Below are 23,250 nucleotides of genomic sequence, written 5' to 3' on the forward strand. Positions count from 1 at the left end.
CTATGATTCCACTATGGCAATGATCGTTCAGCTATTAAGTGTACCCATGAGTGAATTTTGAAGAAATTCTCTGAAAAATCACAATTTTATTTTTGACATAAAATATTACATATCTCCCTCTATTTAAAAAATAGGACCACTAGTATGGTAGCACTATTTTGAAGTCCATACACCAATTTTAAAAGTCCCTTGGTGCTTCAAATTTCAGCTGTGACATGCTCAGATTTGCACTGTTTTCTCATACTTTAAATTTTCAGCATTTCCGTTCCGATAAAATGGTCCTTGCAAAGTAGATTTTGTGATAATTCAAATTTGGTATTTAAGTTCTCAGATATGTAGTGAATAAAAATTGCTCGGGGTTTTAAGGTGAATATAATTTGAAGGGTACATGGGAAAAATGAATTCATCAACATTTCCTAAATTTTAGGAAAGAGCTTTTTAATCAGGGTTATAAACCTATTCTTCACCTGTGCGGGAAGATTTCAGAAGCGATTTATTTCTCACAAGGAGCTCCTTTCTAGTTTGCCTTGCCTCATGATAATGTCCATATGGTGCCAATATCGCAATATCTGGAAAAATGCAATGAGGCTCTTTTTCCTGTGTGCTCTTGAATTTCAATATTTTTTTATATTTTTAAGAAAAAAATTATACAATATTTTCGAAAGGCAGTTCAAAAAGAAGGTGTAGATTAATACAGTCATTAGTTAAGGATAAATCAAATAAAGTATGTCTTGCAAGTCAGCTCCCATTGAAGAGTGCTGTCCACACCTGTGAAGTAACGGTTAGTGTGACTGGCCGCGAAACCAGGTGATCCAGATTCGATTCCCAGTCAGGGCAAGTTACCTGGTTGAGGTTTTCCTTTGACCTGATATGAGCAAATGCTGGGTAACTTTTGGAGCTAGACCCTGAACTCATTTCACCGACATTATCACCGTCATATCAAACACTAATAACCTAAGATGTTGATAAAGCATTATAAAATAACCTACTAAAATAAAAAAAATTTGAAGAGTGCAGGGATGCAGCATATAGAATAAAAGAAGAGAAACCAGTCCGAAAAGGACTGCAAAATATTTTTAAAAAGCCTATTTTTCACCATATTCGCTGCAAATACCTTATATCCCTGAAGTATTGTCATTTTATTAGAATCTAAACTCACTAAAAAGCAATACATCAACATCTGAAAGTCTTATATAGGTATAGAAGCAAAGTTAATAACTTTGTCTAAATACAGTACATCCCCTGTTTTGGGATAGTTTTTCTTATACAAACGTAATAAGAGTTCGTATATACAGAACAAATATGCTACTTGTAACTACTGTACAAAGTTTCATGAAAATCTGTTACATAGGAGAAAAGTTATTGATTTCTTTAAAAACCAACCCTTATAATGGGGTAGCCTTTTTTTTTTCACACAAATGTAATGAGAGTTTGTATACAAAACAAATAGTATGTCACCTGTAACTATTGTATAAATTTGAATAAAATCTGTTTGATAGGTGAGAAGTTGATTATTTTGTCTAAATCCACCCCTTATAATGGGGTACCGTAGTTTCTTTTACACAAATGTAATGAGAGTTTGTATACAAAACAAATATGTTCCCTGTAACTATTGTACAAAGTTTGATGAAAATCTGTTAGACCGTCTGGGGTACCGTAGTTTGTTTTACACAAATGTAATGAGAGTTTGTATACAAAACAAATATGTTCCCTGTAACTATTGTACAAAGTTTGATGAAAATCTGTTAGACAGGAGAAAAGTTGATAATTTTGTCTAAATTCACCCCCTATAATGGGGTAGCTCCTAAGAGTTTGTATACAAAACAAATATGCTACCTGTAACTACTGTACAAAGTGTCATAAAAATCTGTTACATAGAGAAGTTATATTAATTTTGACCCCTTAGATTTCTGTTTTGGACCACTGTACGATGGGCTCAATACTCTGCCTCCAAATTTTGACTGCGCGAGAAATGATTAATTTTGCTTAGAGCTCTGTCATTCAGAGTTGTTATGATTCTTTTACTTTAAGTATATTTTCGATGTGGGACTCCCTGCTTTATTTATCTTTCGAAGAAAGCCGCACATTTTTTATGGCTGCGGTGTGTTAATAATTATTATACTCATAATAGCATCATAGAACGCAGATTTCAATAGGTCATATCCAGATTAAATAGCCAGGTGGATAATTGACTAAGCAAACACATAAATGTGACAATGTTATTAATTTATTAATAATTATTATGGGGAATAAATCATAAAAACAAAACATAAATAATTGCGTAACTCCTACATGATCACAGGTGCTGCAACACCAGCGACCCTATTGAGGTAATCATAAACTAGTCTACATTTTATAAACCATCGATATTAGCGACCCTATAGCAATCATCTCACACAAAGGAGATTGGCTCCAATTGGTTTGAGTAGAAAGTTCTTATAAATATAATTTAAATACTTGTAATTTAGCATTTAGTTTTAGACATACACATAATAATTATTACACCGAACCGAATTTCATTTTATGTTGGTGACCTTATGAAGGAGAAAAGTGACCAATCATAGCGTAGATTATTTCTCATTTTCAACCAATGAGAAGACGAGAACTTCATTATTTTGAATCTTGTGGTTGCTTGTGATTGGAGCCGTATGTAACGAAGTTTCTTGCTGGGTTCGGTGTACTTGACGGTTATTTCAATCTTTTGTATTAGTTGGATTTCGACAGTCTCAGTGGTGTTTAAATCGTAATAATTTCGTAGGGCTGTGAAAAATACTCGGTAAGTATTATAATGGAATATATTTGTGATCATTATTTCAAGAAAGTGTCCAATCTCTTGGTTGGAATTTGTTTGTGTAAGCATTAAATAATGGATGTTTGTTTTGTTTTGTCTTTTAAAGGTGTGCAGTATGCCATCTCAAGAAAACGATGGATCAAACAGATTAACATCTTTCAAAAATAAGGGAAAGAATGCAGATGTAAGTTCAATATCTATATTATTGGTTTATCAGTCAATTTTTTTCAACTTTTTTCAACGTGAACAAGCAGGACGCGCGTATTTTAACAGGCCCTTATATTCGCACACCCTAGTTTATTATTTAAATTGAAAACTCTGTCTTAGGTTTTAGTGAAAGGTGCACCAAAGTACTTGATGTTTGGTAGATACGTTAAAATTACTGAAGAGTAAATTATTTAAAGGTTTGTTGATAATACTTATTTTGGTTAACCTATTCAACGAAAAGCCATTTCTACTTTCATTAAGTATTTGAGAGATTGTATTGTTCCTTTTTCTTTGATTAGCTGTTCTTCATTCCGTGTAACTTGAATGGCGTGAAATTTGAGGATCGGTGGAATATCTACGAAATGCTGAATACGGACTCTTCCTAAAGGAGTAGGGAACGACTTTGTTATGCAATTGAGTTATCAAGTAGGCCTACTTCTGGTAGAATATATTCAACCGCGTTAAATAGAAGTCTCATGTCAGTTTACATTTACAATCCACTCATATCGAAGACTATAATAATGCTTTTTGGGTAAATCACGAACGGATATCTAGAAAACCATTTGTTGTAAACTTCACTGATCATTATGCTTATATTGTTGCTGTAGAACCGTGCTGTAATTGTTGCATGGGGAAAGTTACTGTACACCCCTATCGTGCAGTTAATTTGTATTTTTGTGGTTTTCCTGTGTTAGGCCTAGATGTGTTATTTTCGTATTATGTTAAAAGTTTGAATTGGCCTGTGCTGTAACCGTTCTGGGATCATTGCTAAAACAAACTAGCACTGAGGTAGTTCCGGTGATTTCGGAAGTGAAAATCGTTGAATTTCTAAGGGATTTTTTTGCGGAGATGCAGTTGATCGCTTATACAAGGCACAATAAAAGCCTAAACTAATCAAACCTAACCTGTAAGAGTCATATGCAAGGTGTATAAGCGGAATACGAAGGGAACTACCTCAGTGCTAGTTTAGCCCAAAATTACCTAGTCTCTCAAATCAGTAGTATCAGCAGGCCTAGTATTTAGTTTCAATTATACATTATAATTTTTTTTCGTAGAAAACGTTGGTCAATATGATGGACATTAGTGACATCGAGGATCTGACAGGTTAGGTTTGGTTTGTTGATGTTTTTGGTATATCTTGCGTGTAAATATTTTGGTAGGCATATCAAAAATCTGAACAAACCAAACCTAACCTAACCTGTTACTGATACTCTATTATTTCTGTCATATTGATCAATGTTTTCTACTGAATTACCTATACTTCCAGGATACATGCACATAGGCTCTACAATAAAATTAGAGAAATGATGAACTGCGTGCACGTAATTATGTGGCCATTGAACTTTCTTTGCCTAACGTCCAAATGCGTTTTTTGATAAAATAAATTAAACATTTACTTTTAGCCACCATAACACAACAGCGCTAAAGTGACAGGAAGCTGATGTAGTTGTGTGACAAGGATAGATTGAGTTAGATGAGATGTGTAACAATGTTGTCACATTTGGCCATTCTTTCATCTTACTCACTCTAATCTTGTCACAGTCGTCGTCTTCCTGTCAGCGCTGTTGTGTTGTGGCCTCTAAATCTGAAAGAACAGAACAGTGGTAGGGAAACTTATCTCCACTCAGTTTCTCGCACGGAAGCTGCTCTCTGTCTGTCTCTCGATGCCTCACCCTGGCGGCTCACTCCCTAGTCTTCCTCTAACAAACTTATGCTGGCAAAATTCGATGTGCATTAGACACTCACGTGGTAAAAATTACACCTATTAACTAGCTTACTTCCACCAAAATTAAATGTGCAATCGACACGCATGTGGTAAAAACTACACATATTAACTAGCTCACTTCTGCAAAAATTAGTTGTGCATTTGACAGCCCTCAAGTGGTAACAATTACATCAATAACAAATTTAAAATGATTGTATGACAATGTTACATGGTTACACAGTTTCAAGATACACGTGTCGTTGGCCACTCTGTAGGTATGTCGTTTGGAATTCTGAGTCTAGCTGCTCTAAATGCGTCAACGAAACCTAAAAAAAAGGGGGGGATTTTTTAAAGAACCTGGCTTTCCAACTTGTATCTCCTGAAATGAAATTATATTTAGACGAGACAAGAATTTGTCCATGAGCTCTTTGTGAGCCCATCTTTTTTTCATAGGAATGAAACGAGGCTAGGATCTGGAAGAGATCGAACTCAGATCCATCAAACTAAACAAATATTCTAATGTTATTTTTGCTTTCGAGAAAAGGGCAGAGTGAAGACAGATAGTTCAAAGTGTGGCAGATCAGTTTGTAGTGAGCAGAGTAAGGATATTTCTGTAGACTGTTTTTGGCACCTTAAAACTCTATCATTCATAGATACGGTACTTTTTGTGTGTAGGAAAGTCATAATTCAATAGTAAAAATGGTTTCATAAATAAATATATCTACTGTATTTGTTAGTTTGCACGTTAAATGCCTGGGGTGATATGCGATCCCTGTTACCAACAAATGCTGTTCTATTCATGTTACCAGTAGAAGGTTAATATTAAACTCATTTGCAATGTCCTAAATTTCGACATGTCTGTCATATTCATATCCTTAACTGCCTCGATATTGAGATCTTTATTTGAAGTTAGTTTGCTTGAATGCTATTCATCAGACAGAAATTTGTCCATTATTAAAGCAATGTTCCACTCAGTAGATCTTGCTTTGACGTAGATACCCCTCAATACTTATACTGCATTCTGAGTATAACTTGTAACATTTTACCCTTTTTTGTATCAGACAATAGAGCAATAATTTTAAATGCACGAACTAGTAAAATATCTTTGTATGTTGACCATTTCCTCAAAGAAAATGGGCTCGATCAGTCTTAGTCTGCTCATTGCACGCCGTATCCCTATTTTGTCATGTAGTGGTTCGTGAAAATGGTGTGGATTTTCACTGTCCCAGTAACAGTTGTTTTGAGTGTTTACGTAACCACTGAGATGGAACTATGCTTTGTCACTACAAAAAATTAAGGTGGGATAAAGTAGTCCATCTTAAGGGGTCTGATCACTGCGATGGCACAGCAGTTAAATGCATATGACTTTCCTCTGATGCCGGTCTAGCCCTGGCTGACTCACTTCGTAGCATGTTAATAGAGCAAATCATTTGTGAGATAGGATTTGAGCAAATAACAGGATTAAATATGTAATTGTTGTTACTTTTATTTCAGGAAATGCGCAGACGTAGAAATGAGGTTAGTGTGGAACTACGAAAAGCCCGAAAGGATGATCAGTTGCTCAAGAGGCGAAACATCAGTTTTGAAGATGATTCTGCACTGCCATTGCAAGAAAATAGCCAATCATCTGTTTCTATGTCAATAACAGAAATTATTGAAGGTAAGTTTCATTATTTAGTCATTTTAAATGGCTGGAAAGGGGGAAATTACTGCATATATTTTTCTACACAGAGCATTAGACTCTGTAACATAGTTATTCTGTGGAAGAGTTTATGATGAAATTTGATTGAGGTCTCTGATCTTGTATGGTGAAATGTCATTCTGAGATTCTTCCACTTTGTTGATACTGTGTTAGAAATTGAGAAATAAAAATAATAAAACAAAATTATATTTTTGCTTTATTTCTATAACAAAAGTAAATAAAATTCAGTAATTGGATCAGTTAATGGTCGTGGTTACTTTGGGAATAATTTTATTCAAATTCAGATATGGACAGATTACATTTTAGAGAATTAAATTCTTCTTTGATTTCTGTTACTTTTTTATTTCAACCACATTCGTTATTTAATTTCCTGATCATTCTTCTCATTTCTTGGTTTCTTCTGCTTCCACCTATTATAAGAAGCATGAAGAGGAAATAATGCAGAAAATCTCGAGACTTCTGCAGAGAAGTTTTCAGCATTTCTAGTACTAAAAGTAATTTTGGGCAATCCACTTGTCTATTCTCAGCAAAAAAATCTTCTGCATATGACCGAGAACCAATAACAGATCGCTGCGTGGCATTGTAATATGTGTGGCCTGTGCAAGAGAAAGACAGCAATACTGAAGTGCGAGGGTGGAGATAACCTCTTTTTGGCTTTAACATTCATTGTGTCATAGCTCCTGTGATAGTCAGTTGTGCTGTAATTTTTATGATTGATAGATCGTTGTCTAAAGAAAAAGAAAAAAAATAGTAACTTCGAGAAGTGATTTGTTCAAAATAGATGTTTACACCTTCAAAAGTTGGTAAGCAGCAAACCTTATTTTTCACTTTAGACGGAGGCTGAAAGATAGAGAAATGTTGAGAAATAATGGAAATTGGTTTTAAAAATTGGCACTCTTCAAAATCTTTAGCCTACAGGTTTCAGAGTTACTGCGAGTTAAAGGAGTGTTTTTGCTTGGTGAAAGGTCGAGATTCAATATTTTGTCTGTTAAAATTGCTGGGATATTAAAAAAAAACTCTAACTTTAAATATCAATTGTTATGCATGGCGGTTACCGTAAAACAAAACCTTTTGTCTCTCGTTTATCACTACTAATTACTCAGTGGCATGGTGTAACAGAAATATTCCTTCACACAAACGAGAAGTGATCCGTTTCTTGTGCAACGTATAAAAACAGAGGGAGAATCATGAGATTATATGGAGTGTTTTTGTTTTCTGTTTTCTTATAACTATGTATCTTGAGTGATGCAGCACTCTTGTTCCAGAATGTGTGGACTTCTAATGCTGAGCTATAACTCGTATCTTCGTCATAATTGTACAGAGGAATGATTTGAACTAAAATTGCGGGATCCCCCCCCCCCCGGGGGGGGTGTACATAGAAATTCGTTCTCTTTATACCTAGCATGCTACTGAATTTCAGAATTAAATAAATGCCTATGGTCTGTCCAAAACTACTTCCGACCTGACAAATGGCGCCTTTAGCATGTTACCATGGCAACCATTCAAATCAACAAATCATGAGAGAAGCGTAACCATGGTAACGGGACGGTGTTGCCGTGTCTATGTTTACAAGTAGCACGTGAATACCATGGCCTAGTGGTGAAAAGTGCACGAATGACTTTGAGTTGGCTGGTTAGCGCGTGCTTTGTGTGAATTAAAATATTATTTAGAAGTATTATTGTTTTAGTGTATCGATAATTATGTTTAAATTATATTACACTATTATCTTCGTTGTTATGGATGGAGTGTGTGACTAGTGTGTGTTTTCTATTTCTGCGAGATTTTCTAAACAGGTGACTTGTGCAATGTCGGAAGGACGGAGAACAAAGAATATTGGACAAGGTGCCCCGTTAGTCAAGCGCGAGAGATAGTGTGTTATGTGATAGAGTATTTTGAAAGGAAAAAAGATAATGACGGGCTTCTTTTACCTTTGGCGCAAGTTGTAATGAGAACTGCTGCTTGTGTTAAAATTAATAAGATCTCTGTTAAAGATATTGGAAAAGAAAAAGGCCGTGCAGATTTTTAATCATAAATATTTTTACATTTTTTTCAACTGCTTTCTAACAATATTACATTGAAGAATACCGGCACTCATACAAGTAAAGGCTTCGTATTAAATTTAAATCTATTTTTAAAATTTAGAGTCCTTTCGACGCTTTTCTAACTGTATTGTGTTGAATAATATGGTACTACTACTGCTGCTGCTGCTAAAATAATAATGTACACAAATTTTAATGCCTAGTGTTAAACAAATTGGTTAGAAATGTATGTGTTCATGTCAGCTGTTCATTACTGCACTCTATCGGCAGCGCGCTCGCTTACACGAAAAATGGGCAACATGACAACACTGCTCCCCCATCTCTGTAAACTGTCAAGTCGGAAGTAGTTTTGGTCAAGGCATAACTGCCAACATCCTTTTGATAGCAATACTCATTTATTAGGCAATGCTGCATTCCTCTGTTTCATGGGAGCTGTGAAGCTGTTGAAGGTCATATGCAGGAGATTTGCCATGAAGAATACTGAATTCTCCTAAACTATTGGATGAATTTTGTTTATATTAGGCATCTGTGAGTCGACATTTTCTGGAAATGTTTGCATGTCGAATATAATTGTAGTAAAAATAAAATTATAGCTCAATAAACAGTGGTGCTTAACTATGGTTTTTGCAGTAGAGGGGATATATTTCGTGTTTGTCGACTTATGTCGCATAATCAATCATTCAAATTTCGCGAGTTTGTTTTGCTTAAATACGATCTTTTACGTATGTAGAAGAGTAAATGTAGCAAAGAAAGTAATTGTGTAAAATTTCGTGCATATCGCTATTACCAGAAAATACAGTCCCTAAGTGTAACAAATATTTTGAGGAATTGGAGGTACAAGCTTTATAATAAAGTTCGTGTCAGTTTGGCTTATGTTGTCTTCAGAATGAGTCATAAGATCTCATTTCATAGTTAATGGGTATAATTTAAGCTTCTTGTTAATTAAAGCCTTTCTCTCAACAATGCTTTTGTATTCATTTCTGCAACAAATTACAAAACCATGTAGATTAGAGTTTTTCAGACATTGTAGAAAGAAATAACTTGGAAAGTGATAAATTTAGTTGAATGTTCATTGTCTGAATAATTTTGAACTCTCTTAATTTTTAATAGGTATGGCCAGCAATGACTGTCACACGCAACTTGTAGCAACTCAAGCAGCCCGGAAGACACTTAGTCGTGAGAGAAATCCACCAATTGATGCAATGATCCAGTCTGGCATTGTCCCCAGATGTGTGGAATTTTTGACTCGGTTTGACAAGTATGTAATCTATCTATTAATGCCTTAAAACTTTTGGAATAATACATTTGAACACATTAAATGTAGAGAGTAAAGCCTCGTCAACAAATGCACGTGTTGTGATGTTATGATTGGCTGTCTATCACAGTACACCTCTTGGAATAAAGGATATAGAATATAATTTTACATTTTACAGTTTCTTTCATTTTCAGTTGTTATAACATTTAAATATTTTAATTTCAAATATGTTTACCAGAAAATTCATTATCTGCCACCACTTGTTAACTGTAGACCCATGTTCAACAGCTTCATCTAGAATATCATTTAGAAGAGCGCACATCTGCAAGGTATCACAGCCAACCCACAGTATAATGAATGATGTAATCTTATGATAAATATTTTTAAAATTAAAATGTTGGTTGGTTGTTTTCTAATGCCAGGCATTTGACAATAAAGTAATTTGACCTCTTGCACTCCAATATTTTTCAAAGATATTATCATGACCAGCCACTGAAGCACAGATTTTGAGGTGTTCCGAATCCATTTCTTGGTTTCAGTTGCACAATGGGCAGTTAGGGGACTGATTTATTTCAATTCTATGCAGGTGTTTGGCCAAACAATCATGACCTGTTGCCAATCTAAATGCAGCTACAGACGATTTTCGTGGTAAATCTGGAATTAAATGTGGATTATGATGCAGAGAGTTCCATTTTTTCCCTTGAGATTGTGTTAACAAATTTTGTTTGTTGAAGTCTAAGTATGTAGATTTAATAAATCTTTTCACAGCATAATACGTAGATTTAGTAACAGGTCTGTAAGTAGCAGTGCTGCCCTTCTTTGCTAAAGCATCCGCATTCTCGTTTCCCAGGATTCCACAGTGGGATGGTATCCATTGGAATAAAATTCTTTTATTGAGTGATATTAATTGAGAGAGCATTTTAGTTATTTCTGCTGTTTGAGATGGTGTGTGTTTAGAGACGATTGAATAGAATAGCTGCTTTGGAGTCTGGCAATATAACTGCATTCTTAAATTTATTGATGTGGCATAGAAGATTCCTGAGACTTTCACTTATTGCAATGATTTCTCCATCAAAACTTGTTGTTCCATACCCAAGAGATCTATAAAGTGAGAAGAGACAGCACGTAACACCTGCACCGGCACCTTGTTCTCTGGAGATCAAGGATCCGTCGGTGTATAAATGAAGCCAGTTTTGTGGAGGGTATCTAATATTAATTGTCTCTAAAGACAATTGTTTTAGTATTTCAGTGTTTACTTCTGATTTCAGTATTTCTTCTGTTAAATTTAGATTATATTCTATATTTAATTAAAATTAAAATGTAATTATTTAACGTACAGTTTTACTACTGAAATTAAAAAAGCCGTAAAATATAAAATATATCGGACTATATTCTTTATGCTCTGTAGTTTTGTTCACCACTTTGTTTTTCCTCAGTCAATGATAGTAAATATCATGTACTAGCCATTAGAGAAATATTCTTTATGCCAAGTAATGAAATAGATGGCCAGTCATGAAATATCACTATATGTTCATTTCTTCATGAGATTCACTCGAGTTGGATAGATAATAGCAACTCTACTGTAATTATAAACATTTTTTCTAAGAAAAGAAATATGTAGGAAGACATTTATATTGGTTTTGTGATTATACTACACTTCAGATACTGGTATGTTGATCTTTACAATGCAGGTTAATCAGTTGAAGATATTATTTTGTAAGGCCTATGGAACAGCTCCTAACAGAAATGTGAGGAAATTGAAGTGTATTGTGCAGCATATCTAGACTGTCACTTTTTAATAACTCTGTGAATTTAAGAATGCAGTAATTTTGTGCTGCTTGTTTCTGCATCTTTCATTTTTGTAGGACTTCAGGTTCAATGAAAGATTCGGTAAGGGTTCTGTAGAATTGTTACTAGTAGTGAGACAAAAGTTCATTTTAGGGGTTGGCTTTATTGCCAAGAACTCAGCATTAGTTAACATTAATGTAACTGTACCATTACCCTTGTTACCCTTAACAAAACGCTAATCCCTTATTAATCTGTTGTAAAAAATCTTGGCTTCTTTTTTTATAATAATCTAAGTTGGAATTTTCAAGTTAAAGAAACGATAAAAAAAAATCTGTTCCTCCATTCACTCTTTGAGTCGCTTGAGAAACTTCTTGCCCCCGCAACTAAAACTTACCCTAATACAAACCCTAGTAATGCCGCACTTCGATTATTGTGACGTTTTGTTAAGTGACCTAAGTTCTGAACTGTCAGTCAAGTTACAGCGAGCTCAGAATATGTGTCAGATACGTGTGCAACATCCGACGATATGATCACATATCACCGTCCTTCGCAAGTCTCTTGTGGCTCCGACTTAAAGAACGCAGAACTTTACACTCTTTGTCTTTACTCTTTCGAATTCTGCACACCTCAACACCAAATTACCTTTCGTCTCATTTCTCTTATCTATACTCTAACCACGACGTAAATACCAGATCACTTATCTGTGGCACGCTAAATATACCTCTTCATAGAACATCTTGTTATTCCTAATCTTTTACAATATCCACCTCGCGTCAATGGAATTCCTTGTCACAAAGTATTAGGGGCTGCAAGACAACAAACACCTTTAAGAACAGCTTAAAAGATAACCTTATTAGCATTTCACTCCAATCATACTGATTTTAACTATCACTGACTACACTGTTACTTTTTTCTTTAGACATCATCCTGATTGTGCTGTATTTTCAAAATTGTCTCATAATAATCTCTTTCTATTATCTAATATCATTTGAAATATATTAACATTCTATGTATTTTAGTTTAATTCTGCTACACAGTTTATTTCAGTGTTTAATTAATAGTTCATAGTATTTTGTTGTTTAATTCGTAAATAACTCTTGTATACATGTAACTCTCATCTAAATCAAATTGTTGAATTCTTTGTAAGTTCATGCATATGTATATACACTTTTTGCTGGTTGAGTGGAAGAGAAGGCCTTACAGCCTTAACTCTGCCAGCTAAAATAAATAATAATAATAATTATTATTATTATTATTACTATAGTCCAGTCGCTCTAATTTCCGGCAGCCAATCGCGTTGCAGGTTGGCTACATTTAAATGTGTGCGTCTTGTGATTTGCTGAGGAAGATGTTATTCATTTCTTATGGCTCGATAAATACTTAATATAATCGCCTGCCATTTTGGCTCTTTCGTTGGCGTTCGTAGAAAGCACACAAAGATGTTATTTGCTCTCAATTATTTGCTGAATTACAGTGCGTTTATTATCATAGGAGCTACAACATGATAATGTTTAACGGTGTGGCAAATAGATTCCTCGTCTGGTAGCTCGGCAACGAAAGAACAAAAATGGCGAACGATACTACCTACCTAGACTTTATAGAGCCTTCACTTCCTAAGACGTAAGCAAAGAGGAGTCACGCCGGGAATAAGTGTCGCAACTATAATAAAGCAAAGACTTGTGAAAAATCTAAGATAAACAGTGAATTTAGCTCCTTCCTTCCTCTCCATTCTCCCCGCCTTAACAAAACCACCATTCATTTATAAGAGGAGTTGGGTGGGCAGGTTAGGAGTTACTGATACATCCCACCACCCCCCCTTTAGTATAGTGCATTCATCAGAATTTTTGAAATTAACATGTTAATACTGGCGGCCGGGTAGCTCAGTTGGTAGAGCAGCTGGCTACGGACTGGAAGTTCCGGTGTTCGATCCCAGGTGGTGACAGGATTTTTTCTCGTTGCCAAACTTTCAGAACGGCCTCAAGGTTCACCCAACCTCCTATAAAATTGAGTACTGGGTCTTTCCCGGGGGTAAAAGGCAGTCAGAGCGTGGTGCCGACCACACCACCTCATTCTAGTGCCGAGGTCATGGAAAGCATGGGGCTCTACCTCCATGCCCCCCAAGTGCCTTCATAGCATGTTACGAGGATACCTTTACCTTTACATGTTAATACAAATTTTTGTAAAGATATTCTATTTTTGTGATTCCCTCTTCAGATTTTGACTGACTGGTGTTTGTTTCAGTCCATCATTGCAGTTTGAAGCTTCATGGGCACTTACAAATATAGCCTCAGGAACATCTGAACAAACTAACACAGTCGTAAAGTACGGTGCTGTGCCAAAATTAGTGGACCTGCTTGGATCGTCTTACATGCATGTGGCAGAGCAGGCTGTGTGGGCCTTGGGTAACATTGCTGGTGATGGATCGGGAGCTCGAGACCTGGTGCTGAACTACGGAGCCATGCCTGCATTACTAGAACTTATTAAGCCTGACACGACAGTAAGTTGATATAATATTAAGGACCAAATTCATTTAATTTGTATGAAATTGTCACTTAATGGTTATTAAAGGAGAGAAAATGGTTAAATAGGTGAAAACCAGTAAATTAAAAAAAAAAACTTTCTTTTCTTTCTTTGAAGTACCCTTTGAAATGTGAAATACGCATTATATAAAATGAGCCTTTTTGGCCTCATCAGCCACTTGATGCTGTCTTCAGATGTCCGAGGCTATACTAAAAGCCAGGTTATGAACTGACTAAACCAGAAGAACCGTTCTGTTGCTCTCTTTCTGAGCTCTGTTGCCACATGGTGGCATGAGATTCAAAGCGTGTTCGGTGTTTGTCACCGATATGTTTAAAATAAGTCGTAGCTGTGTTTTCAACTATTAATATAATAAAGAAGTATATAAGGAATTCAGACATTTAATTTAAACGAACAACAATTCAATTCAATAATAATACAGTGTTAACTAAATATATCAAGATATATTATAGTAATTTTTATTTTATTTTGAGTTGTCATTATAAATCGAATTTACTACTTAGCTATTTTTGTACATCAATAATAATAATAATAATTTAATGGATATGATCTTATACTGAATGAGCCATGTAAGAGTATATTCGATTATTATTACTGTTTTTTTTTCTGTTGCTGTGGTCGTGCCAGAGAATCAGTCCAATTCCGAGGCTTACTGTTAGGTTTCGTAACAAGCTGTTTTTTACGGTGATGGGTTATTAGCCCTTCGCCCAATCCTCAAGCTGGAGGACAACCCCTTATCGGCTGTCCACAACTGCTCATTCAATATATTCGCAGCTACCTTCCATATCTTGGAGCAACAGTAACAAATATAAATAACACTCGGGAGGGAATTAAACACAGAATAAATATGGGAAATGCGTGTTATTATTCGGTTGAGAAGCTTTTGTCATCTAGTCTTCTGTCAAAAAATCTGAAAGTTAGAATTTATAAAACAGTTACATTACCAATTGTTCTGTATGGTTGTGAAACTTGGACTCTCACTTTGAGAGAGGAACAGAGATTAAGGGTGTTTGAGAATAAGGTTCTTAGGAAAATATTTGGGGCTAAGAGGGATGCAGTTACAGGAGAATGGAGAAAGTTACACAATGCAGAGCTGCAGGCATTGTATTCTTCACCTGACATAATTAAGAACATAAAATCCAGACGTTTGAGATGGGCAGGGCATGTAGCACATATGGGCGAATCCAGAAATGCATATAGAGTTAGTTGGGAGGCCGGAGGGAAAAAGACCTTTGGGGAGGCCGAGACGTAGGTGGGAAGATAATATTAAAATGGTTTTGAGGGAGGTGGGATACGAGAGTAGAGACTGGATTAATCTTGCTCAGGATAGGGACCAATGGCGGGCTTATGTGAGGGCGGCAATGAACCTCTGGGTTCCTTAAAAGCCAGTAAGTAAGTATTATTACTGTTTTAAGAAAGCACGAGCTAATGGCACTGGTACGAAATGAGACTTGTAATGCATGTGGTATTGCAAATGAACTAGGAAGTCTGGCTCCACTGTCTCTGTGATTCCGTTGCCAGATTTTCATTAGACGACATTTTCACGTGAGATCCAATGAAAAGCTCCGTTCTCCTTCTCCCCTCCTCCCCACACACTCAACGTGTCATCACTGCACAGGCTACCCCTCTAACCAGCACTTTCCTCGTCCACCCAACGACTTCCTGTTTAGTCAGTTCATAACCTGGCTTTTAGTATAGTAACAAATCAGTATGAAGAGATTCTTTTGTCGAGAGAGTGAAGAAAATTGTTTCTTCACTTCTGAAATTCATTTTTGCATGCACAAGCTAGTAGAGTTGGAGTTTTTATTGTTCCAAGGTTAATCCATGTATTGTAACTGAATGAACTGATAAGTGACAACTTAAGACGATAATGATATAGCCTATTATCTCTTACTTTTCTAGACATTAAGAATTTAAATGGTGTAACAGATTAGTCATACTGTTTACCTCCTCTTAATGTCTAAAATATTAAATTTAGTAGTTTTGGTCTTGCATAATATGTTGTATGAAGTGAAGGATCTTTAAAAGTGTGTTGAATGTGTCTTCGTGTTTTCAGGTTTCTTTCTTGCGGAATATTGTTTGGACGCTGTCTAATCTGTGTCGCAACAAGAATCCTCCTCCACCATTTGAAATTGTCGAGACCTGTCTGTCTACACTCAATAGGCTCTTACATTATGCTGACACTGATGTTCTCGGTAAGAATCAGGTTTGCGGAATGAAAATGTAGAATATACTAGTGGCTTGTGCAGCAAATGCTGCTGCAAACTAAGTTCGTTAGACGTTCAAGTAAATATTTTTCAGATTTATTTTCAATGAAGAATACTTGTCTTTATGATAGTTATTTGCTTCCATAATAATGAAACATACTCCTTCTGAATGGATTTTTTTAGGCCAAATACTTTTTCTTGAACCTATCCAACTTCAGTTTTTGAGTTTCAACGTGAAAACGCAAGTATCAATGTCAGGACGATAGCATTAGCTATTTCAGGTCATTGTGGATTGTAGGCAAAAGTTAAAAAAATAGGTTTGCTAAGCTTTCGAACAATAGCATTTTCGTATAGCTGCTGCATGTAGAAATTGAATTGCAGAGCGTAAAATCATTTTATCCTAGTAAGAGATCTTGCTGAAATGATCTGGAGACTACAAAATTTTCTAGGCATCTTATTTTATCAGCAAGTAATACCTTTTGATCTTTCCTAAGGAACTGTAATTTTTGCGCTCTCTCGAGCCAATACTGAAGACAATGACACATATCAATATCTACACTACACCGCCATTAAGTATATGAAAAAGACCCAACCCCACTGGGTTAATAAGTATAAAAATATTTGATTTTTAATAACAATATTATTATCTTAAGTTTTGTAGTTATATATAGCAGCCACTCAGTAAATTATAGAAATGAAGATCTAAATTAAGGTATTCTCTACATTTACTTGCATAACCTCAAAATGTTTCACTTTCATGTCATGAATATAGCATCAATATTATGTACAATTAATGAAAAATAGACGCATCATATTAACTATAATAATATTTAATTTCTAATGGTAACAATGTCATCAAACCACCTCAAGTTTCGTAGATTTGAATATCCAATATACAGCTGTAGCCTACTCAGAAAATTATACACTGCAGAATCAGTTTTTAATAACAAATTGAATTGAGCTCTAAATATGTCGGCAATCCTGCAGGTCATGACCTTCGTGTAATAGCCTATTGTTTATTGTAGTGTGGGTTTTGTTCTGAAATTCAATCAAGTCGGCCGTGATTCAGTAAAATTAGTCCTCAAAACTGACAACAGATGGATTTTGGAAAATAGGAAAATTGACATTAAACTGAAAACTACTACTTTTCCGAAAAACTTTGGGTTCCAAGCTTCAAAATGAGGGACCATTTATTAAAATCCGTTCAGCTGTTTTCCCGTAATTTCCATTACCAGTTCAAATTATATATATAGATTCTAATAGTATTTATTTAAGAAATTCTATAGAGTTAAATTAATATTATACTTGGACTGTGGGTCTTATGGAGCAGTATTGCATCAGTCCTGCAGTTAACATTCAGTACATTGCTTGCATTGAGTTACATATTCAAGAGATCTTAACAGCTGGCTCACTGATTCTCCTCTTGTGTGAGAAGGGAAGATTAGTATAGTTCTTTGTGTTCTGAAAAAGCTCGTAAAAGATTCTCCCTTCTAAAAAGACTAGCAGGAAAGAAATGGGGATGCTCTAGAAATACTTTGAACACTACATACAAAATGTTTATACAGCCAGTTCTGACGTACTGCGGAGAAATTTTAATTACTTCACCTTTCATAAACGAAATAGAATATGTTCAAAACCAAGCTCTCAGGCTCATTACTGGTGGAATCAAAACAACTCTGATAGATTCTATGAGATTCCTCACTAATATTAACAGCATCAAAATGACAATAGAAGAAAAAGCACTGATTCAATATGAAAAACTTATCAGATTACCAGGAAACAATTGGCATTCATACAGTCCTCTCTGTTGGTTGAAAACTCAGTTTCATATCCATTGTTCAAGAATTAAAACAGAAAATCAATATCCCGAATTTAAAAGAAAACTTACAAATTAAACCAAACCCTTTAACTCTATTAAATATAGAATATAATCTAAATTTAACAGAAGAAATACTGAAATCAGAAGTAAACACTGAAATAATGAAACAATTGTCTTTAGAGACAATTAATATTAGGTACCCTCCACAAAACTGGCTTCATTTATACACTGATGGATCCTTGATCTCCAGAGAACAAGGTGCCGGTGCAGGTGTTACGTGCTGTCTCTTCTCACTTTATAGATCTCGTGGATATGGAACAACAAGTTTTGATGGTGAAATCATTGCAATAAGTGAATGTTTCAGGAATCTTCTATGCCACATCAATAAATTTAGGAATGCAGTTATATTGTCAGACTCCAAAGCAGCTATTCTATCAATTGTCTCTAAACACACACCTTCATCTCAAACAGCAGAAATAACTAAAATGCTCTCTCAATTAATATCACTCAATAAAAGAATTGTATTCCAATGGATACCATCCCATTGTGGAATCCTGGGAAACGATAATGTGGATGCTTTAGCAAAGAAGGGCAGCACTGCTACTTACAGACCTGTTACTAAATCTACGTATTACTCTGTGAAGAGATTTATTAAATCTACATACTTAGACTTCAACAAACAAAATTTGATAACACAATCCCAAGGGAAAAAAATGGAACTCTCTGCATCAAAATCCACAGTTAATTCCCGATTTATCACGGAAATCGTCTGTAGCTGCATTTAGATTGGCAACAGGCCATGATCGTTTGGCCAAACACCTGCATAGAATTGGAACATATCAGTCCCCTAACTGTCCATTGTGCAACTCAAATCAAGAAATGGATTCGGAACACCTCAAAATCTGTGCTTAAGTGGCTGGCCATGATAATATCTTTGAAAAATATTGGAGTGCAAGAGGTCAAATGACTTTGTCAAACGCCTGGCATTAGAAAACAACAACATAGTTCTTTGTGTAGCTTCATGTAATGACATTCAGTGCTGGATTTAGTCAAGAGTCATTTGCATATGCAGTTACTTTTGTTTCACGTAGTAAACATTAACATTCCTTGGCTTCTTGAGAGCTAGACCTGGGATGGATCTATGCACTTAATCGTGTGCCCTATATGCAATGATTGTCCAAGTTCGACAGTGGTTTGTATAGCATTCGTGAATCTGATGCTGACAGGTGGGTCATCTTGCTTCAATACTGACAGATCCCATACCTGATAAGGTCTAGAGCCTCAAGCCCATCCTGTATTAACTTCAGAAACCTGTATTAGCCCCAAGACTCCACACCAGTCTATTTTTAACTATTGCAGATGATAGATGAAATGAAGGGAGGATGTAGCGTTGGTGGAATGAAAGAAGGGAAATATCTCTGCAAAGTCTGTTTTATCTGTCAAATATCAGGCCTAGGGATTGAACCTGGGCTGCCTGGATGGAAGATTACCTAGCTTACTAGCATTGAGCCAACCTCTTACCACATTAAGTTTTGGAGTCATTCTTCTTCCTCACTCATTTTTTTTATCTCTATGTAAGCGTTAGAATGACTTAATCTGAGGTTTCTGGTATATCTGATATTAAGACAACAAAGAATTGGAGACAGCACAGTTGAATTTCTGAAGAGGTTAAAGACAAGGGAGTGTGAATAAATTTGACTCGTGTTTGTCTTGAGATGCGAACAAGTATGTAGCAGACAAAGTTTTCCTGCCTTTCTGTAGTGGTTGTTCTAGTATGTAAGGGGTGTTCCCTGTAGTGTACAGTAGTGGCAATAAAAACCAGACTGACCCTTGTAGCCGATTTCAGAGCCTTCTTCACTCCAGAGCACGATAGACTGGTAACTAAGACTTTTGTGGTTTGAATACTGCCTGAGAGGGAAATTTTGTTTTGTTCCTTATTCGAATTTTTCCCAATACTTTTCGATTGCTGGTAAAATTCATGTTCTGGGAATAATAAGTTAATTTAGTAGTAAAATATCGTTGCAATCGAAAAGTATTGGGAATAAATTTGAATAAGGAACAAAAAAAAGTTTCCTTCCCAGGCAGGAATCTAACCACGAAAGTCTTACAAGTAAACCTTCACCTGAGGTAAAAAACAATGAAAATTAAACTTATATTTTTGGAATCAGCATAATAAAATATGATTAATCCTAAAATTTCGTAACTCGACTGCAATTATCAAGTGCGATACACAGTACAGAACACGAGGCTTCAAGCAGCCCGTAAACATACCTTCAACTAGCGATTACTGCATAAGAAGGAAAATGATGATGTGGTCATCATGTTACTTAACGCATCGTATTCCACAATCTGATTTGTTTTTATCCAGAAACATATGTCTCACAACAGTGATAGCTAATGCAAAATGTTGGAAACACAAATTCAGTACACCACCTGCACTTTATACCGGCTGATTTTGCACATATCGTACGTATTCCTTGTACATTTCGGTTACAGTACTCTGTAGTGTTTTGAAAACGTTGTCCACTTCTGGATCCCAATTCAGCCAACACCCAACCATACCCATGCGCCTGTTGGAATCGTGGAGAAGGAAACTACTGGTAAACAAGCGAATGTAGTTTCAGTATATTGTTGCTTTGTTGTAATGTATCAGATGAATCATCAAAATCTACATTATGAGAAATGTGTCAAATCATATGCTTATACATTCGAAAAAAGTACCTGTCCAAAGATTGCAACTCATAAGTCGTATTTGGTGGTATGATTTTAACTACTAGTTTTTCAAGACCATAGTCCCTTCTTCTAACAGTTGCTTAATTGTATTTTTGTCGCAGTGGACACCATACGAGTCCAACAGCAGAAGATTGCATGTTGCAGAATTAGGAAGGAATATTTCTCGTAAGAATTGTATCCATATTTTTTTGGTCGTTTTTCCATTTTACTACAAGGTTGTCACTCTGGAAAATGCGTTCTGCAACTCTTTGACTTATACCTTTCGGTTCTTGGAGAATAAGTAGTAACTTTGGCATCAGTTTTCCAGCTTTAGAAACCACCGGCGTTATAGTGTAGGAATGTGTAGTTGCTCCCTTGGATTGCACGACACCATACACTTTACTGGTTCCTTATGGAACCCACATTCGTCTGTATTAAACACTTGATCATCATTGTACATGTCCAAACTGTCCAAAATCATACCACCAAATACGACTTATGAGTTGCAATCTTTTGACAGTTGACTTTCGTGTGTTAACCACATGAATTTATGTCTCATATTGCTCCCTGACCTATGGTTAAACTTTTTCTTTTTATTTGTCGGTACACCTGGCAGAATCCAATACTCTGTTACTTTACATTTTTCTTCAAAGTCAATGACTCGAGATGTTTTGGGAGGGGACGGAGTGTATTGAGAACCGGAACTTTGTGAAGTACTTAATTCCTCTTCTGACGTAGTATTTGTTTTTTCAGTCTCCCATTCTCGTACATGAGGCATGACATTGTCATTTCATGGTTCATTTTCATCAGTGTCCAGAGTATGACTTTCTTCAACTGCTTCAGATTCATAACTATTCAATAAGTCATATATCATCAACAGTTTCAAGTTCCTTCCACGACATTTCACTGTCTCCTTATAACCCTCTTCATTTAGTTTATCCACAATTTTAATCACTATATTCACTGGGTTCATCTTCTTCAGCTCACTACACATAACATTACACAATAAACTACAATGTAAAAACTAGCTGACAGCGCTTCTTCAGCAGTACTGTCTTTGCTCTCGCGTCTAGCATTGCTGCGTGGTATAGTTATTTGCAATCTAAGTAGCCCATGTCAACTTGATCTTGATTGGTCGTGATCTCTGATGTTCATTGCGTTAGAGTTGTAAAATTTACGTATTTTGCATTAGTTTTAATGCTTAATCGAATGGTAATAAAGGTAAGTCTTTCTTTTTTTACCCCACCTGAAGGTTTACTTGTTAGTTACCAATCTATTGTGCTCTGGAGTGAAGAAGGCTCTGAAATCGGCTACAAGGGTCGGTCTGGTTTTTTTGCCACTACTGTACATCCATCTACTTCAAACAACTTTTCTTTGTTTACCAAGCAGAGTGAATATAGATAGAGCGTGTAACAGACTTGTTTATACAAATGTTTTCAAATAAAACATTGCATTAATATACCTAATTTATTTTTTAACATTCCTTTTTCTTTTTCGTTAATGAATATATAAAGTAAAGAAGCAAATTGAAATTAATTTAACATAACATTCATTTTTGTACAGCTGATCAAATTATAAAATAGTTGCTGAGAGAGTAATTTGAATTTCTAATACTTAATTCATTAGTTTTAATAACAGCTCATGAATTAAAAAGTTTCTTGCGTGTATAAGGGTATTTTTTTCTCCAATTCTGCTGTAATTTTTCTGTAATGAACTGGACATGAAAGTTTCTGCAATAAGAAATCAATTTTTGAAATAATTAAAAATTCTAAAACAAATTAAATCCATCAGCTGTTTGCTATATTCTCTCGTTGTCTCCCCTCCAAGACAAATTAAGTTGACAATGAATGCTAGAATAAATATAAAGCTACGAACTTAATCATGATTAGTGCCAAAGGTAGCAGTCTAATCTTTCACTTCAAGCATGTAGAAAATTTCAAAAGTGAACTTGGGGAGATAAAATACTTCTACCATTTCAGTTTTAAGTTTATTATTTCGTATTATTGAATTAAAATGTATTTTTATTGAACTTCAAAAATTGCACTTAGACTCGTTTTGGTGTGGAATGGCAGTTACCTATGGAAGTGTTCAAGAACGCTGTGTGGTAGTCTTCTGAACCAATGAGAACAGCATTTTCTATTAGCTGCTCCTGCTGCTATGTGGAGCACTGCTGGGTTTTTGGTTTGCTACATACTGTGTTAATGGTGTTACTACTACATGCATAATTTGTAGGTTAATGTAGTGCTGCTGTGAAATGTTGCAAAAAAAAAAACATTCAGAAAATGGGAACTCACATATTGAGAATCCTTTGTGTAAATAGTTGGGCCTCAGAATTGGTGTGAATGACTCGTCAATTTTACGAGCAGTAGAAGGAATTTGTCCGTATATATACTGTAGATGTGCTGTTCACTCCTGCAGATAATGTAATACAGCCAGTGTAAAAAACTGTAATAAAGAACTGAGTTACATAATAAGTATCATTTGAAT

General features: G+C 35.5%; 1 protein-coding gene across 1 annotated transcript in view; it reads left to right on the plus strand.

Annotated features, from left to right (window-relative positions):
• The first annotated feature begins 2,563 nt into the window (after positions 1-2,563).
• The window catches only part of Pen (karyopherin subunit alpha), a 28,842-nt gene continuing 8,155 nt past the window's right edge, over positions 2,564-23,250 (plus strand). Inside the window, exons 1-6 of the mRNA XM_069816746.1 lie at positions 2,564-2,776; positions 2,898-2,975; positions 6,198-6,363; positions 9,555-9,702; positions 13,729-13,984; positions 16,082-16,220. Of these exons, the coding sequence (XP_069672847.1) occupies positions 2,907-2,975; positions 6,198-6,363; positions 9,555-9,702; positions 13,729-13,984; positions 16,082-16,220 (778 nt within the window). The 5' untranslated portion in view covers positions 2,564-2,776; positions 2,898-2,906. The remainder of the gene's footprint in view (positions 2,777-2,897; positions 2,976-6,197; positions 6,364-9,554; positions 9,703-13,728; positions 13,985-16,081; positions 16,221-23,250) is intronic.

Source organism: Periplaneta americana, chromosome 17 (assembly GCF_040183065.1).
Source record: "Periplaneta americana isolate PAMFEO1 chromosome 17, P.americana_PAMFEO1_priV1, whole genome shotgun sequence".
NCBI lineage: Eukaryota > Metazoa > Arthropoda > Insecta > Blattodea > Blattidae > Periplaneta > Periplaneta americana.